This window comes from Schistocerca cancellata, chromosome 2 (genome assembly GCF_023864275.1).
Source record: "Schistocerca cancellata isolate TAMUIC-IGC-003103 chromosome 2, iqSchCanc2.1, whole genome shotgun sequence".
NCBI classification, from domain to species: domain Eukaryota; kingdom Metazoa; phylum Arthropoda; class Insecta; order Orthoptera; family Acrididae; genus Schistocerca; species Schistocerca cancellata.
The window spans coordinates 661761616-661781308 of NC_064627.1; the positions used below are offsets into that span (position 1 = coordinate 661761616).

Below are 19693 nucleotides of genomic sequence, written 5' to 3' on the forward strand. Positions count from 1 at the left end.
AGTTTTAGAATAAAAAGATTGGAATGATAAATAAGAGTTTGATTTATTCTGTTCATCCAGGTTAACGCCGCTATACGTGCTAGTGATCCTGTTCCACTGTGGCGTGTTGCCTTACATGGGCTCCGGGCCATTCTGGAAGTCCACCGTGCTTCAGGAGCAAACACGATGTGAGACCAACTGGTGGACCAACGTCCTTTATGTCAACAACTACATAGATCCTGGTAACATGGTGAGGCTTTTCATCACTGGCTTATCACATAGTTTAGTCGCAGATTATGAAATATACACTGGATATTGATGAATGCGCAGGTCGTAAGCCTTTGGGGCGAATCCAACTTGTAAGATTTAGTACTTTTCTCGTCTGAAGGCACAGAAGGTAGGCAACTCATTTGCTACATACTTCGTAACTCAGTTGTCTTATAGTGTAATGTAAAGCCAGTAGAATAACGCCAAAAACGTAGTAGCCATCAGTATCTTTATATGGAACATTCACAGACAAAAGATCATTTATAATAAACATGAAAATATACGAACAGTTCCCCCACACCCTTCCCCGTTGTCCCTCCTCTGTTTCATACATTAACAGAACGATAAGTAGATCTGGTAGATAATTAGCTCCTTCTGTGACCTATTCTGCAGTATCTTTCATGACAAAGAATTCTAAAAAAACGAACGTATGAAGTACATGCGTTAATGATGAAGTACATTTTATGTGGCAGTATTACACTATGTTTTTTTAGAATTTAATAATCTCGCAGGGATTTTAAGAAAAGGCGATGACTTGCAAAGATCCAATACATTATATCAACAAAATATTTATGCAACATAATACTCAAATACCACACCATAAATAATGTCTGTTCAATCTAAAATTGTTCTTAAACAGAATGTCATGCCAGGAAAACCATTTTAATCACTGGCGCTGTGTTTTTGATATGTTTTTTGATTACCTTGACGATACAAAAAATAATGTTACCAAATTTAGCACGATAAGTGGAGCAATCAACATTCACTTGACAACTAATTACAAAAAATAAAAGATAAACAGCCACGAATGAAAAGTTGTCTTCGTTGCCACAAGGAAATGATTCATGGACTTAGTATAAGAAATACGTAATATGTATTTTTATGCAAAATGAAGTTTATAAGAGCTGCTAAAGTAAATAAAGGAACACACAAAATATAAAATAAATACCTCAGAACAGAGCTTCAGGTAGGCAGCGTACAACAAAGCAGAAGGAAGGGAAGAACATGGAATGGACAACTGCAGAGGATCCATCGGAAAAGACTCTCAATGAATTTCAAAATCCAGTGCAGAAAAGTGATCTCGTCAAGCCAATGAAAACGTAGGGAACTTGAGAGGCAATAATGGCCTAATAAGGGAAGGGAAGAAAAAAAAAAAAAAAAAAAAACAACGATGCAGCAAGAACTGCGTGTGCCAATTTTGAGATGTGTGATTATGACATTTTCACTGCGTAAATACATTGATTTCCTCCCCAATTTAACAGTTTACTTTCACAGTATGACTTTTGTTTCTATGTTTCAAGAAAGGGTTTGTCCGACAGAAGACTTGTCGAATTGTACAGATCTTGCATAGCCTTTGCTACATTCTCTTACAAGTTCTTGTAAATAATCTGCCAAAGACAGGTAAATGAATCTTTGTAGCGTCGAAGACTACAGTCACTCGGAAAAGAGAGACTAAAGTATGAGTAGAATATCGTAGGTAAAACGAACTTTATAACGATAGTAAAAAATATCTCTAATTTCTCATAACAAAAACTGTTCGAATGGTATTTGTAAAGAATTGCGGGGAGGTTACACTTGGCACATTTCCATTTAATATTTTCTGCGGGGAGGTTACAGTATAAAAGAAGGGACCCGTAAAATTACAGACCAATGTCCTTAATATCGGTTTTCTGCAGAATACTAGAGCATATTCTTAGTTGAGTATAATAAATTTCCTAGAGACATAAAAACTCAAGCCCACGAATCACAGCTTTAGGAAGCATCGCTAGTGCGAAACCCAGGTTGCTCTTTCCTTAAATGATATTTGCTAACTGTGGATGAAGGGCAACAGGCAGATTCCATATTTGTAGATTTCCGAAAAGCATTCGACACAGTACCCCACTACAGACTCTTAACGAAGGTAAGTGCTTATGGAATATGCTCCCAAATCTGTGACTGGCTAGAAGACTTTTTGAGTAATAGAACACAGTACGTTGTTCTCGACGGCGAGTGTTCATCGGAGACGGGGGTAACATCCGGAGTGCCCCAGAAAAGTGATAGCAAGTTGCTATTTTGTATATGCATAAATGATCTAGGAGACAGGTTGGGCAGAAGTCTGGGGTTGTTCGCTGATGTTGCTGTAGTGTACAGGAAGGTATCGAAAGTATGTGACTGTACGTTGATACAAGATGATCTAGACAAAATTTGTAGTTGGTGTGATGAATAGCAGCTGTCTCTTAAAGTAGAAAAACGCATGTTAATGTGGATGAACAGGAAAAACAAATCTGTAATGTTCGAACACAGCATTATTAGTGTCCTACTTGACACCGTGACGGCCGGCCGGAGTGGCCGTGCAGTTCTAGGCGCTACAGTCTGGAGCCAAGCGACCGCTACGGTCGCAGGTTCGAATCGTGCCTCGGGCATGGATATGTGTGATGTACTTTGGTTAGTTAAGTTTCATTAGTTCTAGGTTCTAGGCGACTGATGACCTCAGAAGTTAAGTCGCATAGTGCTCAGGGCCATTTGGACCATTTGACACCGTGACGTCGTTTAAATATCTGCCCGTAACGTTGCAAAGCGATAGGAAACGGAACGAGCATGTGAGGATTGTGGTAGGGAAGGCGAATGGTCGACTTCGGTTTATTGGGAGAATTTTAGGAAAGTGTAGTTCATCCATAAAGGATATCGCATATAGAACGCTAATGCGACCAGGCCGGATTGAAAGAAAACAACGAAGCAATTCAGAGGCGATATGTTACTGACAGACTATCAGCTTGCTAGTGTTACGTATATGCTTCGGAAGCTCAAATGGGAATCCCTGGAGGGAAGAAGACATTCATTTCGAAGAACACTATTGAGAAAGTTTAGAGACCCGTCAGTTGAAGCTGAGAGCAGAACGATCCTACTGCCGCCAACATACATTCCGGGAGCACGAAGATACGAGAAATTACGCCTCATACGAAGACATGAATAGTCGTCTTTCCGTCGCTTTACCTGTGTGTAGAAAAGGAAACGACTATTTGCGGTACAGGGTACCTCCGCCACGTATCGTACGGCGGCTTGTGGAATATATATGTAGATGTAGATGTTGTACTTGAACAAGACGTCTGTGCGGTGAAGAGGGAAGTTCAGCGCGAACCCAGCGGTAAGAGCACTCTTTTCACCCATAACTGGTGCAAAATAATTTACCGGTCGCTTCCAGCAACTTGTCTCCGGCCGTACGACGGCTTCAAGAACAATCTTTGAAAGCGATCACATAAACTTCTTGCACTTAATTACGTGATTGAACTCCACGGAGGCGAGATCCTAGGGGGGGGGGGGGGGGTGTCACAATTTCACCAGTAGTGTGTGATCACGCCTCTTTTAGCGACGGTATTGAGAATTCAAATGTAAAGAAGGGACTAAACAATTTTGCCTCCAAAGAGTTCTGCACGGACGAGTTTTTTTACGTTTGTGTCAGCAGTAGTAGAGGTCACAACTCAGGTGCAGAAGTCAGCGAGAGAGCAATCCACCGAGACACGATAGTACCCAGTATTTCATAGCCAAGATGCTGCCAGAAAGCCACTGATCGCCTGCATGAATGCGCATCGCCTCCTGAAGTGACGCAAAGGTCTTCTGGCGTTAGGTAATGTGACATGCGGATACTTAGCGAACGGTATACAGTTAAGTGTATTGAGGCAATGATGACACGCATAGAAGTGATGACATGATCTGGGGTCGTTTCCTTACCTGATTTGTGCACCCGCCATTAGTTTCACCCGAAGTGTTTACAAGAATTTACGAACTGCAGTCGAGCTTCCCACATGGAGGCAGTTGTTTGGAGTTAGACCTTATATGTATCAGCACGACAATGCTTCTCTCCGCATAAAAAAAAACCGTTGAGCCTATAACACTAGCTTGCCCGATCACAAGCTACTGCTACCCTATGAAAGGATTTTGAAATTTCGATGGGTGTTTGTCTAACGGATAAGAGTTGTTGTTGTTGTGGTCTTCAGTTCTGAGACTGGTTTGATGCATCTCTCCATGCTACTCTATCCTGTGCAAGCTTCTTCATCTCCCAGTACCTACTGCACCCTACATCCTTCTGAATCTGCTTAGTGTATTCATCTCTTGGTCTCCCCCTACGATTTTTACCCTCCACGCTGCCCTCCAATACTAAATTGGTGATCCCTTGATGCCTCAGAACATGTCCTACCAACCTTCTTCTGGTCAAGTTGTGCTACAAACTTCTCTTCTCCCCAATCCTATTCAATACTTCCTCATTAGTTATGTGATCTACCCATCTAATCTTCAGCATACTTCTGTAGCACCACATTTCGAAAGCTTCTATTCTCTTCTTGTCCAAACTATTTATCGTCCATGTTTCACTTCCATACATGGCTACACTCCATACAAATACTTTCAGAAATGACTTCCTGACACTTAAATCTATACTCGATGTTAACAAATTTCTCTTCTTCAGAAACGCTTTCCTTGCCATTGCCAGTCTACATTTTATATCCTCTCTACTTCGACCATCATCAGTTACTTTGCTTCCCAAATAGCAAAACTCCTTTACTACTTTAAGTGTCTCATTTCCTAATCTAATTCCCTCAGCATCACCCGACTTAATTCGACTACATTCCATTATCCTCATTTTGCTTTTGTTTATGTTCATCTTATATCCTCCTTTCAATACACTGTCCATTCCATTCAACTGCTCTTCCAAGTCCTTTGCTGTCTCTGCCAGAAATACAATGTCATCGGCGAACCTCAAAGTTTTTATTTCTTCTCCATGGATTTTAATACCTACTCCGAACTTCTCTTTTGTTTCCTTTACTGCTTGCTCAATATACAGATTGAATAACATCGGGGACAGGCTACAACCCTGTCTTACTCCTTTCCCAAACACTGCTTCCCTTTCATGTCCCTCGACTCTTATAACTGCCATCTGGTTTCTGTACAAATTGTAAATAGCCTTTCGCTCCTTGTATTTTACCCCTGTCACCTTTAGAATTTGAAAGAGAGTATTCCAGTCAACATTGTCAAAAGCTTTCTCTAAGTCTACAAATGCTAGAAACGTAGGTTTGCCTTTCCTTAATCTTTCTTATAAGATAAGTCGTAAGGTCAGTATTGCCTCACGTGTTCCAGTGTTTCTACGGAATCCAAACTGATCTTCCCCGAGGTATTTTGCAGCTGTGGCTTATTAAACTGATTGTTCGGTAATTTTCACATCTGTCAACACCTGCTTTCTTTGGGATTGGAATTATTACATTCTTCTTGAAGTCTGAGGGTATTTCGCCTGTTTCATACATCTTGCTCACCATATGGTAGAGTTTTGACAGGACTGGCTCTCCCAAGGCGGTCAGTAGTTCCAATGGAATGTTGTCTACTCCGGGGGCCTTGTTCCGACTCAGGTCTTTCAGTGCTCTGTCAAACTCTTCACGCAGTATCATATCTCCCATTTCATCTTCGTCTACATCCTTTCCCATTTGCATAATATTGTCCTCAAGTACATCGCCCTTGTATAGACCCTCTATATACGCCTTCCACCTTTCTGCTTTCCCTACTTTGCTTAGAACTGGGTTTCCATCTGAGCTCTTTATGTTCATACAAGTGGTTCTCTTATCTCCAAAGGTCTCTTTAATTTTCCTGTAGGCAGTATCTATCTTACCCCTAGTGAGATAAGCCTCTACATCCTTACATTTGTCCTCTAGCCATCCCTGCTTAGCCATTTTGCACTTCCTGTCGATCTCATTTTTGAGACGTTTGTATTCATTTTTGCCTGCTTCATTTACTGCATTTTTATATTTTCTCCTTTCATCAATTAAACTCAATATTTCTTCTGTTACCCAAGGATTTCTACTTGCCCTCGTCTTTTTACATACTTGATCCTCTGCTGCCTTCACTACTTCATCCCTCAAAGCTACCCATTCTTCTTCTACTGTATTTCTTTCCCCCATTCCTGTCAATTGTTCCCTTATGCTCTCCCTGAAACTCTGTACAACCTCTGGTTCTTTCAGTTTATCCAGGTACCATCTCCTTAAATTCCCACCTTTTTCAGTTTTAATCTACAGGTCATAACCAATAGATTGTGGTCAGAGTCCACATCTGCCCCTGGAAATGTCTTACAATTTAAAACCTGGTTCCTAAATCTCTGTCTTACCATTATATATCTATATGATACCTTTTAGTATCTCCAGGGTTCGTCCACGGATAAGAGTATCGGACTGTAATTTTGAATTTACTGAAATTTAACAAAAAATGCTAAACAGGCTTTAACTTTGGGGAAGTAGAAAAGTTCATACGAATAAAACAAGTGAATGTCGCCAGCTCATTTACGCACATTAAATGGGATATATAAGTTTAAGAAAATTCAATGTTAGTTATTGAAGTAACACTACCGGCCATTAAAATTACTACACCACGAAGATGACGTGCTACAGAAGCGAAATTTAACGACAGGAAGAAGATGCTGTGATATGTAAATGATAAGCTTTTCAGAGCATTCACACAAGGTTGGCGCCTGCGGCGACACCTACAACGTGCTGACATGAGGAAAGTTTCCAACCGATTTCTCATACACAAATAGCAGTTGACCGGGGTTGCCTGGTGAAACGTTGTTGTGATGCCTAGTGAAAGGAGGAGAAATGCGTAACATCACGTATCCGACTTTGATAAAAGTCGGATCGCAGCATATCGCGATTGCGGTTTATCGTATCGCGACATTGCTGCTCGCGTTGGTCGAGATCCAATAACTGTTAGCAGAATATGGAATCGGTGGTTTCAGGAGGGTAATACGAAACGCCGTGCTGGATCCCAACGTATCACTAGCAGTCGAGATGACAGGCATCTTATCCGCATGGCTGTAACGGATCGTGCAACAACGTCTCGATCCCTGAGTCAACAGATGGGGACGTTTGCAAGACAACAACCATCTGCACGAACAGTTCGACTACGTTTTCAGCAGCATGGACTATCAGCTCGGAGACCATGGCTGCGGTTACTCTTGACGCTGCATCACAGATAGGAGCGCCTGCGATGGCGTACTCAACGACGAACCTGGGTGCACGAATGGCAAAACGTCATTTTTTCGGATGAATCCAGGTTCTGTTTACAGAATCATGATGGTCTCATCCGTGTTTGACGACATCGCGGTGAAGGCACATTAGAAATGTGTATTCGTCATCGCCATGCTGGCGTATCACCCGGCGTGATGGAATTGGGTGCCATTGGTTACACGTCACGGTCACGTCTTGTTCGCATTGACGGCACTTTGAACAGTGGACGTTACATCTTAGATGTGTTACGACCCGTGGCTCTACCCTTCATTCGATCGCTGCGAAACCCTGCATTTCCGCAGGATAATGCACGACCGCATGTTGCAGGTCCTGTACGGGCCTTTCTGGATACAGAAAATGTTCGACTGCTGCCATGTCCAGCACATTCTCCAGATCTCTCACCAACTGAAAACGTCTGCTCAATGGTGGCCAAGCATCTGGCTCGTCACAATACGCCAGTCACTGTGGTATCGTGTTGAAGCTGCATGTGCAGCAGTACCTGTACACGCCATCCAAGCTGTTTGACTCAATGCCCAGACGTATCAAGGCCGTTGTTACGGCCGGAGGTGGTTGTTCTGGGTACTGATTTCTCAGGATCTGTGCACCCAAATTGCGTTAAAATGTTATCACATGCCAGTTCTAGTATAATATATTTGTCCAATGAAAACCCGTTTATCATCTGCATTTCTTCTTGGTGTAGCAATTTTAATGACCAGTAGTGTACTTTCATTAATATTTCCCTTTGAGTAGTACACAGGATACAAACAAACATAGGGCACACTGAGCTGTGTGTAGCAGTAGTTACCAGTTATGCACATACTAGTAATCATAGAAAGCAAAATCGTACCAAACTCACACTAATAAGAACAACTCTCATTATTCTTAATTGGGTCATTACTGAAATATTCCTGCAAGAAGTGCAGAACTAAAATTGGCCAAGAGGGACTTCTGACTTCACTAACACATAAATACCAGAATTGAAATAAATAATACCGCAATCCACTGTTTATCCTCCTATTTATAGAAATACATCAGATTTCCTTAGTAGTAATAGTAGTCCATTTATCTTTCTAATGTGAGACGAGTATGGTTGGGACTCATAAACTGATATTGTATCACTAGTCAAATTCTATGATTATTTCAGCAGCAAAATTCAATTCAACTAGATTCAGTTCTTAACTTCACTTGGAATAATTTATGGTTTTACTCTCTTCAAGGCAAATTATTCTACACTAATTCCAAATTAACTTCAGAAAATCGTTCATGTTAGTAATCAAAGCTAAACTAAGTTTCAAATGAGTATAACTTATTTGCCTTCTTTCATCACCTATGAAGCAAGTGATTTAGACCGTAACATTTACACAGTGTTACACTGAGTATTTGCAAAACGATACTTTGCAATAAACTGAAATCACTATAGCAACATTCTAACTAACTTCAACTCTTGCTGATCCTTGCACATTTGACAAATATACATAAATCACTCGTTCATTTAAAACACTATACTCGGTTGACTGCACGTTTATGAGAGGATCCTGCATAGGTTCATGATTAGGATAAAATTTAGGGTTCTAAACACAGGTTTATAGCACTTAGATTATTATTAAAATCACTCACACAAATGAACTGGTCCATGCTGTGATACATATCTGTATGCATGAAGTTGGTGGAGCAGTGGCGAAGTTGTGGTGGCAAGCGACGTGGCGGCTAACTGTACTTACGGCTCTTGATGTTTGAATACTCCATATAATTTCTTCTTGGCGACGGATTTTTAATGTGTTAGAGCCATCCCTTATTGCCGAGAGTACCATGCAACAGCCAAATCCACATCCGAGGCCAAATTCCTTGCAAAGCGGCTTCCGATTGCCTCCCTTGGCACCGTCGATGTGTACCGTGCAACGGCTAGCCACTAACTGCGTATCGTTCCCACCATGTAGCCGCCCATTTCGACCGCCAGAACCACCTTTTACATTGCGTCGAGCCACTTCCGTTACTGAGGGACTTTCCTACGTCTTTTACATATTAAAAACACAAATACCCTAAGCATGAACACACTCATATTATAAAATTCCATTATTTGAAACATCAGTTAGTTTTTTCTATTAATACATTACAGAACTCTAAAATCAATGACCTTAACTAACAAAGAAAACACTCCATAATCGTAGATACACAGTTACCTAATATAAACCTGCTACTAATCGATTTAAGTGTTACAAGCCGATCATTCTTTATTTTCTTCAAAACACGATGCAAAGACCCGATGAGAATTCTCCTAACCATTTCCAGAGTAGAATGCAGCACGTTTTTGTGCACATCAGTCACCACTGGTAAAAGTTATTCACCTTGCTTCAGGAAGAATTAATTCCATAAATAATCTGGGAGTACGCATTAGGAGTGATTTAAAATGGAATTATCATATTAAGTTGATCGTCGGTAAAGCAGATGCCAGGCTGAGATTCATTGGAAGAATCCTAAGGAAATGCAATCCGAAAACAAAGGAAGTAGGTTACAGTACGCTTGTTCGCCCACTGCTTGAATACTGCTCAGCAGTGTGGGATCCGTACCAGATAGGGTTGATAGAAGAGATAGAGAAGATCCAACGGAGAGCAGCGCGCTTCGTTACAGGATCATTTAGTAATCACGAAAGCGTTACGGATATGATAGATAAACTCCAGTGGAAGACTCTGCAGTAGAGACGCTCAGTAGCTCGGTACGGGCTTTTGTTAAAGTTTCTAGAACATACCTTCACCGAAGAGTCAAGCAGTATATTGCTCCCTGCTACGTATATCTTTCGAAGAGACCACGAGGATAAAATCAGAGAGATTAGAGCCCACACAGAAGCATACCGACAATCCTTCTTTCCACGAACAATACGAGACTGGAATAGAAGGGAGAACCGATAGAAGTACTCAGGGTACCCTCCGCCACACACCGTCAGGTGGCTTGCAGAGTATGGATGTAGATGTAGAAGAACGTAAGCTAAATCTTTACTTAAAAATCAATTGTTATTCCACCCTTTAAAAGCTGAATATTGAGAAGAGAAAGATTGCACATGGAACTAGTGATCAACTACCTCAAAAGGATTGGTGGAATTTCTCATACGGAATATACAAGGCGTTGCAAAAAGATTAATACGATTTCATCCGATTCTGCATATGTTGGGGTAAATTTTAACTTACGTACAGGATTACAAAGTTTTCATCTTCTAGAGAAAGATCCAATTTCAAAAGGCTACATTTTTAAATGCGTGCCCTTAAAACCTTGGGGTGCATTTTGCAACTACGTTTATGGTCAAAGTTTTCATTTGCCCCTCACAAATGTTCCATGCACTCTCCACTGAACAAATGACAAATATCTCGATGATGGTCGAACACGGATTTTCTCGAACAGGCCTGAAGTTACCGGATTCACCGAAACTGCTATGTTCTGTCGCCTCTTACCCATAGTTGTTGGAATGGGAGGCACACAGAGCGAGTCTTTCACAAACCCCGCACAATAATCACATTGTATAAAATCAGGCGACCTTGGACGCCAGTGGTGAAATGCGAAATCTACTCTCGAGTTACGCTGCGGGAAGCGCAGTGCCGATGTCGATAAAAACCACGCCTCACAGCGATTGTAACTCAATTACGGCTATCGAAACGGAGAAGGCGAAAACTTGTGCCATACTGGGACTCAGACCCGGATTTCCCGCTCTGACGGTCGTCTTAACAACTTCAGCTGTCTAAGCACGCTTCCCGTCCAAACCAAATTCCCATCTCGTCTTACGCTACATAAATAGCATCCCCTGTCCGTCATCCTCGTTGTTCACAGATTGATTCCCGGAAGAGGTCAGATGAATAGAGCACCCACACTGAATGATCATTGATTGCTGTCAACGCCCATATATGTGTTGTCTGTTATTTCGGACCTGTCCAAAGGAACAGACACCTCGTACGATCCCGAATAAATTATAGTGTGTTTCAAAAAGAATGAGCTGACTTCAAAACTCCATTTATGTTGAGAAAAACGTACTATAAACGTGGGTTGAACTAAAAAAAATCTTAAAGTTTTGTCTATGCTATTACAAATGCTCTGTGTCCAGCAGCAGCACGAACAACATCCACACGATAGCTAAATTCGTCATAATCTTCACACAACTTATCTGCTTTTATAGAAATTATGGTGGCTGTTATTCTGTTCTTCACTTTTTCTATGTCACGAAGTAAAGTGGAGGTGAATAAACTTTCCATCACATATACCTACAAAAAAAAAAAAAAAAAATCGCATGGGGCACGTCTGGCGATCCTGGAGACCAAGAATGCAGGGCAGTTGTAGCCCCTCCCCGTCGATCTACTGTCGTCGACTTCTGTGACGTCAGATATTGATTTTGTCATCTAGCTCTATTTGTTCCTGATTTTATTTCACTACAAATTCAAACAGCTTTTTGATACTGATATCTCCAGATGGCCTAGTGACCACACTGGTAGGATTACTTTCCTCACAAGTACCTACAGTTTCAGACTCGTCACTTTCGGTATGGTCATTACTCCTTACCGTCCGCAGCTCGTGGTCGTGCGGTAGCGTTCTCGCTTCCCACGCCCAGGTTCCCGGGTTCGATTCCCGTCGGGGTCAGGGATTTTCTCTGCCTCGTGATGACTGGGTGTTGTGTGATTTCCTTAGGTTAGTTAGTTTTAAGTAGTTCTAAGTTCTAGGGGACTGATGATCATAGATGTTAAGTCCCATAGTGCTCAGAGCTATTTGAACCATTTGAACTCCTTACCAAACTAGTTCTACTCATATTTGACATCTCAGGATCCAACAAATCCCCTGTCCTATTAACATTTAAATTTTCCACCCGGTTTTCATCCTCGCTCGTATCTGCTCTCCGCAAAGTCCCAAGACTTGTATCTAGATTCGATTTTAAATGGTATCCCCGTTTCATTGTTGTAAATATACACTCTCAGAGTAACACCAGAATAATAATACACAATAAATAAAATATAATTCTAACTACTTATACAGTTTGTGTGTCACGGACCTGCCTCATTTACCCATGCAATTAAAATTAAAAGGAAGCACAATGGGGTCAACAGAAGCGTCCGATCTTACCCGTCGGCTTTGACCCGTGACGTAAGCGTGTTGTGGTGTGTGACGTCATTACGGCGCGGAGTTTGATTTGCGATTGTGGCGTGTTTGTAGATGTCTTGTTTTTGTTTGTCGTGCTCTCTGGTGGTGTGTTCATGGTTTTCGTTTGTTTCGTTTGTTTCGTGTGGTGGGGTCAGTTTTCTGTTGCTCAGGTGTTGGATTTGAAGCGGAATTTCTATTAGTGAGTTAATGGTTAATTTAATGCTCATTGCTGTACGTCGGGTGAGTTTGTTATTGAGTGTATTTGGTTGTGGTTTTTTGTTCAGGAATGGATATGAAAGACCGCCTTAACAGTGTTCGGTTGAGGGCGATGATGGGGGAGACAGCTTTAGAGCTGATTAAATTTCTTCAGCTATTTGGCTTAATTGCCGAGGTCGTGAAGTGCGTTGTGTGCCGTGAACCTATGAAATTGGTTAAAGTTCCGGACTCTCGGACCAGGGACGGATACATGTGGTGTTGCCGGAAAGATGGCGTATGGCGTTCTGTAAGGCGTGGTACCTGGTTCGAGAAGTCTAGATTGGCCATGCGTGAGATTGTGCTTATTACGTATTATTTTTGTTATAGTTGCGGGCAGAGTTTTTGCGCGCTTGAGACTGGTGTGAGTGAGAGGACTGTTTTAGACTGGTATTCCTTTTGTCGTGAGGTGTGTTCCGAATTTATTAAGTACAGGGGTAAGTTGGGTGGGCATGGGGTGGTTGTGGAGGTGGATGAGTCGCAGTTTGGTAAAAGGAAGTATGGGAGGGGGAAGTCTGTGGCTGGTCTTTGGGTGTGGGGGGCTGTTGTTCAGGGGGGTGGGGGTACTGAATGTGTTTTTAGGGTTGTGGAGGGGAGGTCGAAGCCTGAATTAGTGGGGTTAATTGAGGAGTATGTAGAGCCGGGGTCCACAGTAGTTTCAGATGCGTTTTCTTCATATAGGGGGTTGGGTGAGAGGGGATTTAATCATTTAGTAGTGAACCACAGTCTAGAGTTTAAGAATTATGATACTGGGGCTTGCACTAACACAATTGAGGGGATGTGGGGAGCGGTTAAGTCAGTTCTTGGGAGGGGGAAGAGGCGCTCTTCCAACCTTCAGTCTCATTTAGATGAGTACTGTTGGCGGAAGAGTGTCCCACAGGGCTATTGCATTCTTCGGGTTTTTTTAAGGGCTGTGGGTAAAATGTATAGACCGAAAGTGGTTAGTTAGGGTGGGCTGGGTAGGTGGGTGGGTGGTTTATTTTGTTGTATAGTGTTTGTGTGTTGTATTTTGGAGTTGTGGGGCAGGGGGTTGACGTTTGGGTGGGTTGGGTTTTTATTTTAGTTCAGTATTTTTTCGTTGGTGTGTGTGTGTGTGTGTTTTTGTATGTGTGTGTGTGTGTGTGTGTGTGTGTGCGTGCGTGCGTGTGTGCATTTGTGTGTGATTGTGGTGGCCAATCTAGTTTGTGGAGCTGGAACTTTTTTGAGGTAAGTTCCGTTTTTTTTTTTTGGTTATTTATGTATGTTTTGTGTATTGGGTATAGGTTGGAAACATCCGATCTCACGCGTCGGCTTTGACCCGTGACGTAAGGGACCTACACATTGATCTGTAGCGTAGCCCTGAATACGAGGTTAGGTTGGGAGTTTTTTTTTGGAATGCGGCCGCGGCAGCGGCCGCCTATGATTCGAAAATATTGATTTGACACTAATGAACATGTATACGTAATATGAAGCAATTTGATGAACATATTGATCTGTAGCGTAGCCCACTTGAGGTTAGGTTGGGAGTTTTTTTTTTGGAATGCGGCCGCGGCAGCGGCCGCCTATGATTCGAAAATATTGATTTGACACTAATGAACATGTATACGTAATATGAAGCAATTTGATGAACATATTGATCTGTAGCGTAGCCCACTTGAGGTTAGGTTGGGAGTTTTTTTTTGGAATGCGGCCGCGGCAGCGGCCGCCTATGATTCGAAAATATTGATTTGACACTAATGAAGCCTGTGGGGGGATGGGGGGGCACTGCAGACTCCCCCCACCGCATAACGACACATGATGATCAAATTTTGAAAAAAAATGAAAAATTTTTTCCGTACCTGCTAAACTGCATAAGTGCCGATGTATGTAGGTGTAAGGGAAGCTTTCGTTTCTTAGTTTTCTATTGGGGGATGTGATCGGTAGGTTCTGTTGAGCTATATAGGTTAAGGGAAGTGTCCGATTATGGATAGGAATGTGTTTTTTGGTATTTGGTCAGTTTTGTGATGTTGATTTATTTCGTTGTTTTGCGTGGTTTTGAATGGCGGTCGGTGGCTACATTTCTGTATATTTAGTTTCTCCGCACCCAAAAACCCCTAATTTCCCACGCTTGTCCCGTTACAGTCATTAGGTTTTTTGTGAAACTTGTGTATTTCAGTGTTTACAATACGTATGCGATGTTTTTATATCCGCCATATTGGAATTGTTTATAGTCGTTTCCGCGGTATTTGTGACGTCATGGGTCAAAGCCGACGGGTAAGATCGGACGCTTCTGTATTTCCGCACAATGAGGTACTGTTGAGTAATAAAGTGTCTTTACACATGAAAGTCCAAGCCGCAGTAACAGAGGTTCAAATGGGTGTGAAATCTAATGGGACTTAACTGCTAAGGTTATCAGTCCCTAAGCTTACACACTACTTAACCTAAATTATCCTAAGGACAAACACACACACACACCCATGCCGCAGGGAGGACTCGAACCTCCGCAGGATCAGCCGCACAGTCTATGACTACGCAATAACACAAATCAATTATTTCCTACCTTCTGTACAGCTTCTGACGTCTTGTAGTTCCCTGAGATAGGCGTCTCGTTGTCGGTCGCACTCGCAGATGCGATCTTCCGTCCGCAATCAGCTCGTATCGTTGCGCTGGTGTCGTGAGTTGTCGTAGTGGAGAATATGAAACATGTAATTGGAAATTTTGAGACACTGTCCATTAAGAAATTACAACAATTATATTTCACCACTGTTTATTACGTAATAATTGTTTTCAAACCTTTTTTCGAGTCACGCGTTGGGCGCCAGTTGTAGCCGCTCCCCGTCGATCTGATGCCGCCTTCTCTAACGTAAGATATTGATGTTGTTATCTACTGTATATGTCCGACTTTTTGTTGTATCTACACATCAGTGAAGCAGCCAGAAACATATTCACTGTAACGGCGACTAAGTTTCGGGTTTTCATAATAATAATTAATGTTGACTTTTTGCACTGTCGATCACCCTTCATTTGTTTCTGCATTACCGAAGACAAGATAGTTAATAACGTCTTTGGATGTTAGTTATTTCAACTTATTTCCGACATTACTACTTATCCGCGCTGTTTCTGATTTTGTATTGTTTTTGCCCGATTGGAAATGAAATGTTAAATAGCTTTTAACTCACAATTTACGCTTCGTAATACTTCATAATCGAACCTTCCGTCATCCAGAGATACGGCTTGCAGCTTTCCTACGATTATCGTTGACTAATACACACATTGTTGTGGAAATCACTTTAGTTTTTTTGTTAACAACATTTAATAATAATTAAATGATCATGAAGGATTGCGTTTTGTATATACAGAAAGGAAGGGTTGATCCTACAATTACTGTCAGCAATTACGGCAACTAAAATTCCGTGATTTTTATAGTTAGTCACTTAAAGACATTAGAGCAAAGACTATGGTCCATTCCTATAATCTGATACAGACATTCAAACTTCGTACGCTATTACTTTTACAATGCTAATTGTTCAGTTCCGCTCTTAAATTCAAATTAACTTCCCTTCTTGTAGTACTCAGATCCTAGTATTGGTTGTTCGGCTTGCAATAGAGTTTAATACTGAGCGTTGCTTTCTCTCGCGCACACAATTCCTGAGATATTCTTAGTCCGTTACCTTACGGCAAAAATCTACCTACACCTCAGTATAAGTTTCAACGTTAGTCCGTCCCATATAAATAGCCACTTTTCTTGCAGTTTAACAGAAGTGCCCTTATCCCTTCCGTAGCATATCACACGGAAATGCCGGCTATATCGCACGCCGCAACTACGTAGACTTATTCAGAGCGCAGAAAACAAGACAAGAGAACTAACAGTAACCGCGCAATTTAGAAACAAAAGTAGCTGAGTTGATTTCTCTGAAGTGCTGCTTTGCTGTGGGCTTTATTCTGAAGAGAGGTTATATATCGATAATTTTATCTAAAACTTTTTCTATGCTATTAATTATTTCCGATATTATCGATCACCTCTCCCCTATATGAGAATAAGCGTGATAATATTGTTCTCAATTAAAAGAGCGATTATACAATGTCTCGAGGTCCTGTGCGCCCTATCCAGCGTTGAGCTGCTGAAGAACTGGCTTTTTCCACAACGTCAAGGGGACTCCGATGACTTGATTTTGCAACAGGATGGAGCTCCACCACACTGGCACAACAACGAACGTTTCTCAATGACACTCGGCCTCAACGCTGGGTGGGGCGCACGGGACCACAAGACTCAGCCCTGAATTCTTGGCCTCCAAGATCGCCAGATATGAACCCATGCGATTTTTTCTTATGGAGATACAGGGTGTTTCAAAAATGACCGGTATATTTGAACGGCAATAAAAACTAAACGAGCAGCGATAGAAATACACCGTTTGTTGCAATATACTTGGGACAACAGTACATTTTCAGGCAGACAAACTTTCGAAATTACAGTAGTTACAATTTTCAACAACAGATGGCGCTGCGGTCTGGGAAACTCTATAGTACGATTTTTCCACATATCCACCATGCGTAGTAATAATATGGCGTAGTCTCTGAATGAAATTATCCGAAACCTTTGACAACGTGTCTGGCGGAATGGCTTCACATGCAGATGAGATGTACTGCTTCAGCTGTTCAATTGTTTCTGGATTCTGGCGGTACACCTGGTCTTTCAAGTGTGCCCACAGAAAGAAGTCACAGGGGTTCATGTCTGGCGAATAGGGAGGCCAATCCACGCCGCCTCCTGTATGTTTCGGATAGCCCAAAGCAATCACACGATCATCGAAATATTCATTCAGGAAATTAAAGACGTCGGCCGTGCGATGTGGCCGGGCACCATCTTGCATAAACCACGAGGTGTTCGCAGTGTCGTCTAAGGCAGTTTGTACCGCCACAAATTCACGAAGAATGTCCAGATAGCGTGATGCAGTAATCGTTTCGGATCTGAAAAATGGGCCAATGATTCCTTTGGAAGAAATGGCGGCCCAGACCAGTACCTTTTGAGGATGCAGGGACGATGGGACTGCAGCATGGGGCTTTTCGGTTCCCCATATGCGCCAGTTCTGTTTATTGACGAAGCCGTCCAGGTAAAAATAAGCTACGTCAGTAAACCAAATGCTGCCCACATGCATATCGCCGTCATCAATCCTGTGCACTATTCGTTAGCGAATGTCTCTCGTGCAGCAATTGTAGCGGCGCTGAGGGGTTGCCGCGTTTGAATTTTGTATGGATAGAGGAGTAAACTCTGGCGCATGAGACGATACGTGGACGTTGGCGTCATTTGGACCGCAGCTGCAACACGGCGAACGAAAACCCGAGGCCGCTGTTGGATCACCTGCTGCACTAGCTGCGCGTTGCCTTCTGTGGTTGCCGTACGCGGTCGCTCTACCTTTCCAGCACGTTCATCCGTCACGTTCCCAGTCCGTTGAAATTTTTCAAACAGATCCTTTATTGTATCGCTTTTCGGTCCTTTGGTTACATTAAACCTTCGTTGAAAACTTCGTCTTGTTGCAACGACACTGTGTTCTAGGCGGTGGAATTCCAACACCAGAAAAATCCTCTGTTCTAAGGAATAAACCATGTTGTCTACAGCACACTTGCACGTTGTGAACAGCACACGCTTACAGCAGAAAGACGACGTACAGAATGGCGCACCCACAGACTGCGTTGTCTTCTATATCTTTCACATCACTTGCAGCGCCATCTGTTGTTGAAAATTGTAACTACTGTAATTTCGAAAGTTTGTCCGCCTGAAAATGTACTGTTGTCCCAAGCATATTGCAACAAACGGTGTATTGCTATCGCTGCTCGTTTAGTTTCTATTGCCGTTTCAAATATACCGGTCATTTTTGAAACACCCTGTATGTGATAGTAAGTGTGTTCGTTTCTTCTTTACCTCATGACGCAGAAGAAATGAAGACCAGATTAACAGCCACCGTAACTTCTACAAAAGAAGATACATTGTGTCCAGTTTATGTCGAATTTTATCAATAAATATGGAATTTTGAAATCAGGTCATTTTTAAACACCTTGGATATAGATGTAGATATAAATGACAAAATAGAAATTCCAACATCAGATGCAATCGAGATTATAATGGCAGCAGTCCACCTACGCAGAAGTGTGTTGGTGCATGTCAGAGTGCGGCGCAGCGAGTAAGTGTGCAGACGTTTCCAGACGAGCTAATGGTGACTGTGTGTGGCTCAAAGAACACATATTGATGACGTTATGAGGGGTAGAATATTAGGGTGAGTGGAGGCTGGTGCTACAAAGATTATGGGAATGATTCCAGCAGACGGGAAACGTGTCCAGGCGCTACAGTACGGGACGTTCAAAATGTACAACACCACAAGAAGACCGATCTCTCTTCAAACCCCAAGGACACTTCAGGAGCTCCGACAGGCCCTGGTGCAAGAATGGGAGGCTATACCCTAGCAGCTGCTCTACCACCTGATCCAGAGTATGCCAACCCGTTGTGCGGCCTGTGTACGTGTTCATGGTGATCATAACCCATATTGATGCCGGGGTATATGGGCAGGAAACAGGGGCGTTTTGTAGCACATGTGTTTCGGGACGGTTTTCTCAACTTATCACCAACATACCCCGTGAAAGTTCTCTTTTTAGTTGGCATTAATACTGGGGAAAATGTCCAGTAGAAGACAGCCGCTGTGGCCGAGCGGTTCTAGGCGCTTCAGACCGGAACCGCGCTGCTGCTACGGTCGCAGCTTCGAATCCTGCCTCGGGCATGGATGTGTGTGATATCCTTAGGTTAGTTAGGTTTAAAGTAGTTCTAAGTCTAGGGGGCTGATGACCTCAGATGTAAAGTCCCATAGTGCTTAGAGCCATTTTATTCAGTAGAACATTTCCTGATATTTGTTTTTGTGGCTGAAGCCCCAAAGTTGGATTAATATTTTCTGAGCTTTCAACTTTTGTGCTTTGATGTGTCATAACACTTACGGATCTCAAGAGAGTACTTAACATTAAAAGCAAGATTTTTTGTGTCAATGAATATATTTTAGTGATGTATCATAGAAAACAGTCCCTTCATCAGCATAAAGGGTTGACATTTTACTCGATACAACCAG

At 42.3% G+C, this 19693-nt stretch overlaps 1 protein-coding gene across 1 annotated transcript in view; it reads left to right on the forward strand.

The window, feature by feature from the left end:
• LOC126162354 (nose resistant to fluoxetine protein 6-like) overlaps window positions 1–19693 on the forward strand; it is a 346588-nt gene that overhangs the window by 234634 nt on the left and 92261 nt on the right. The window contains exon 8 of the mRNA XM_049918807.1: window positions 61–229. Coding sequence (XP_049774764.1) covers window positions 61–229 — 169 coding nt within the window. The remainder of the gene's footprint in view (window positions 1–60; window positions 230–19693) is intronic.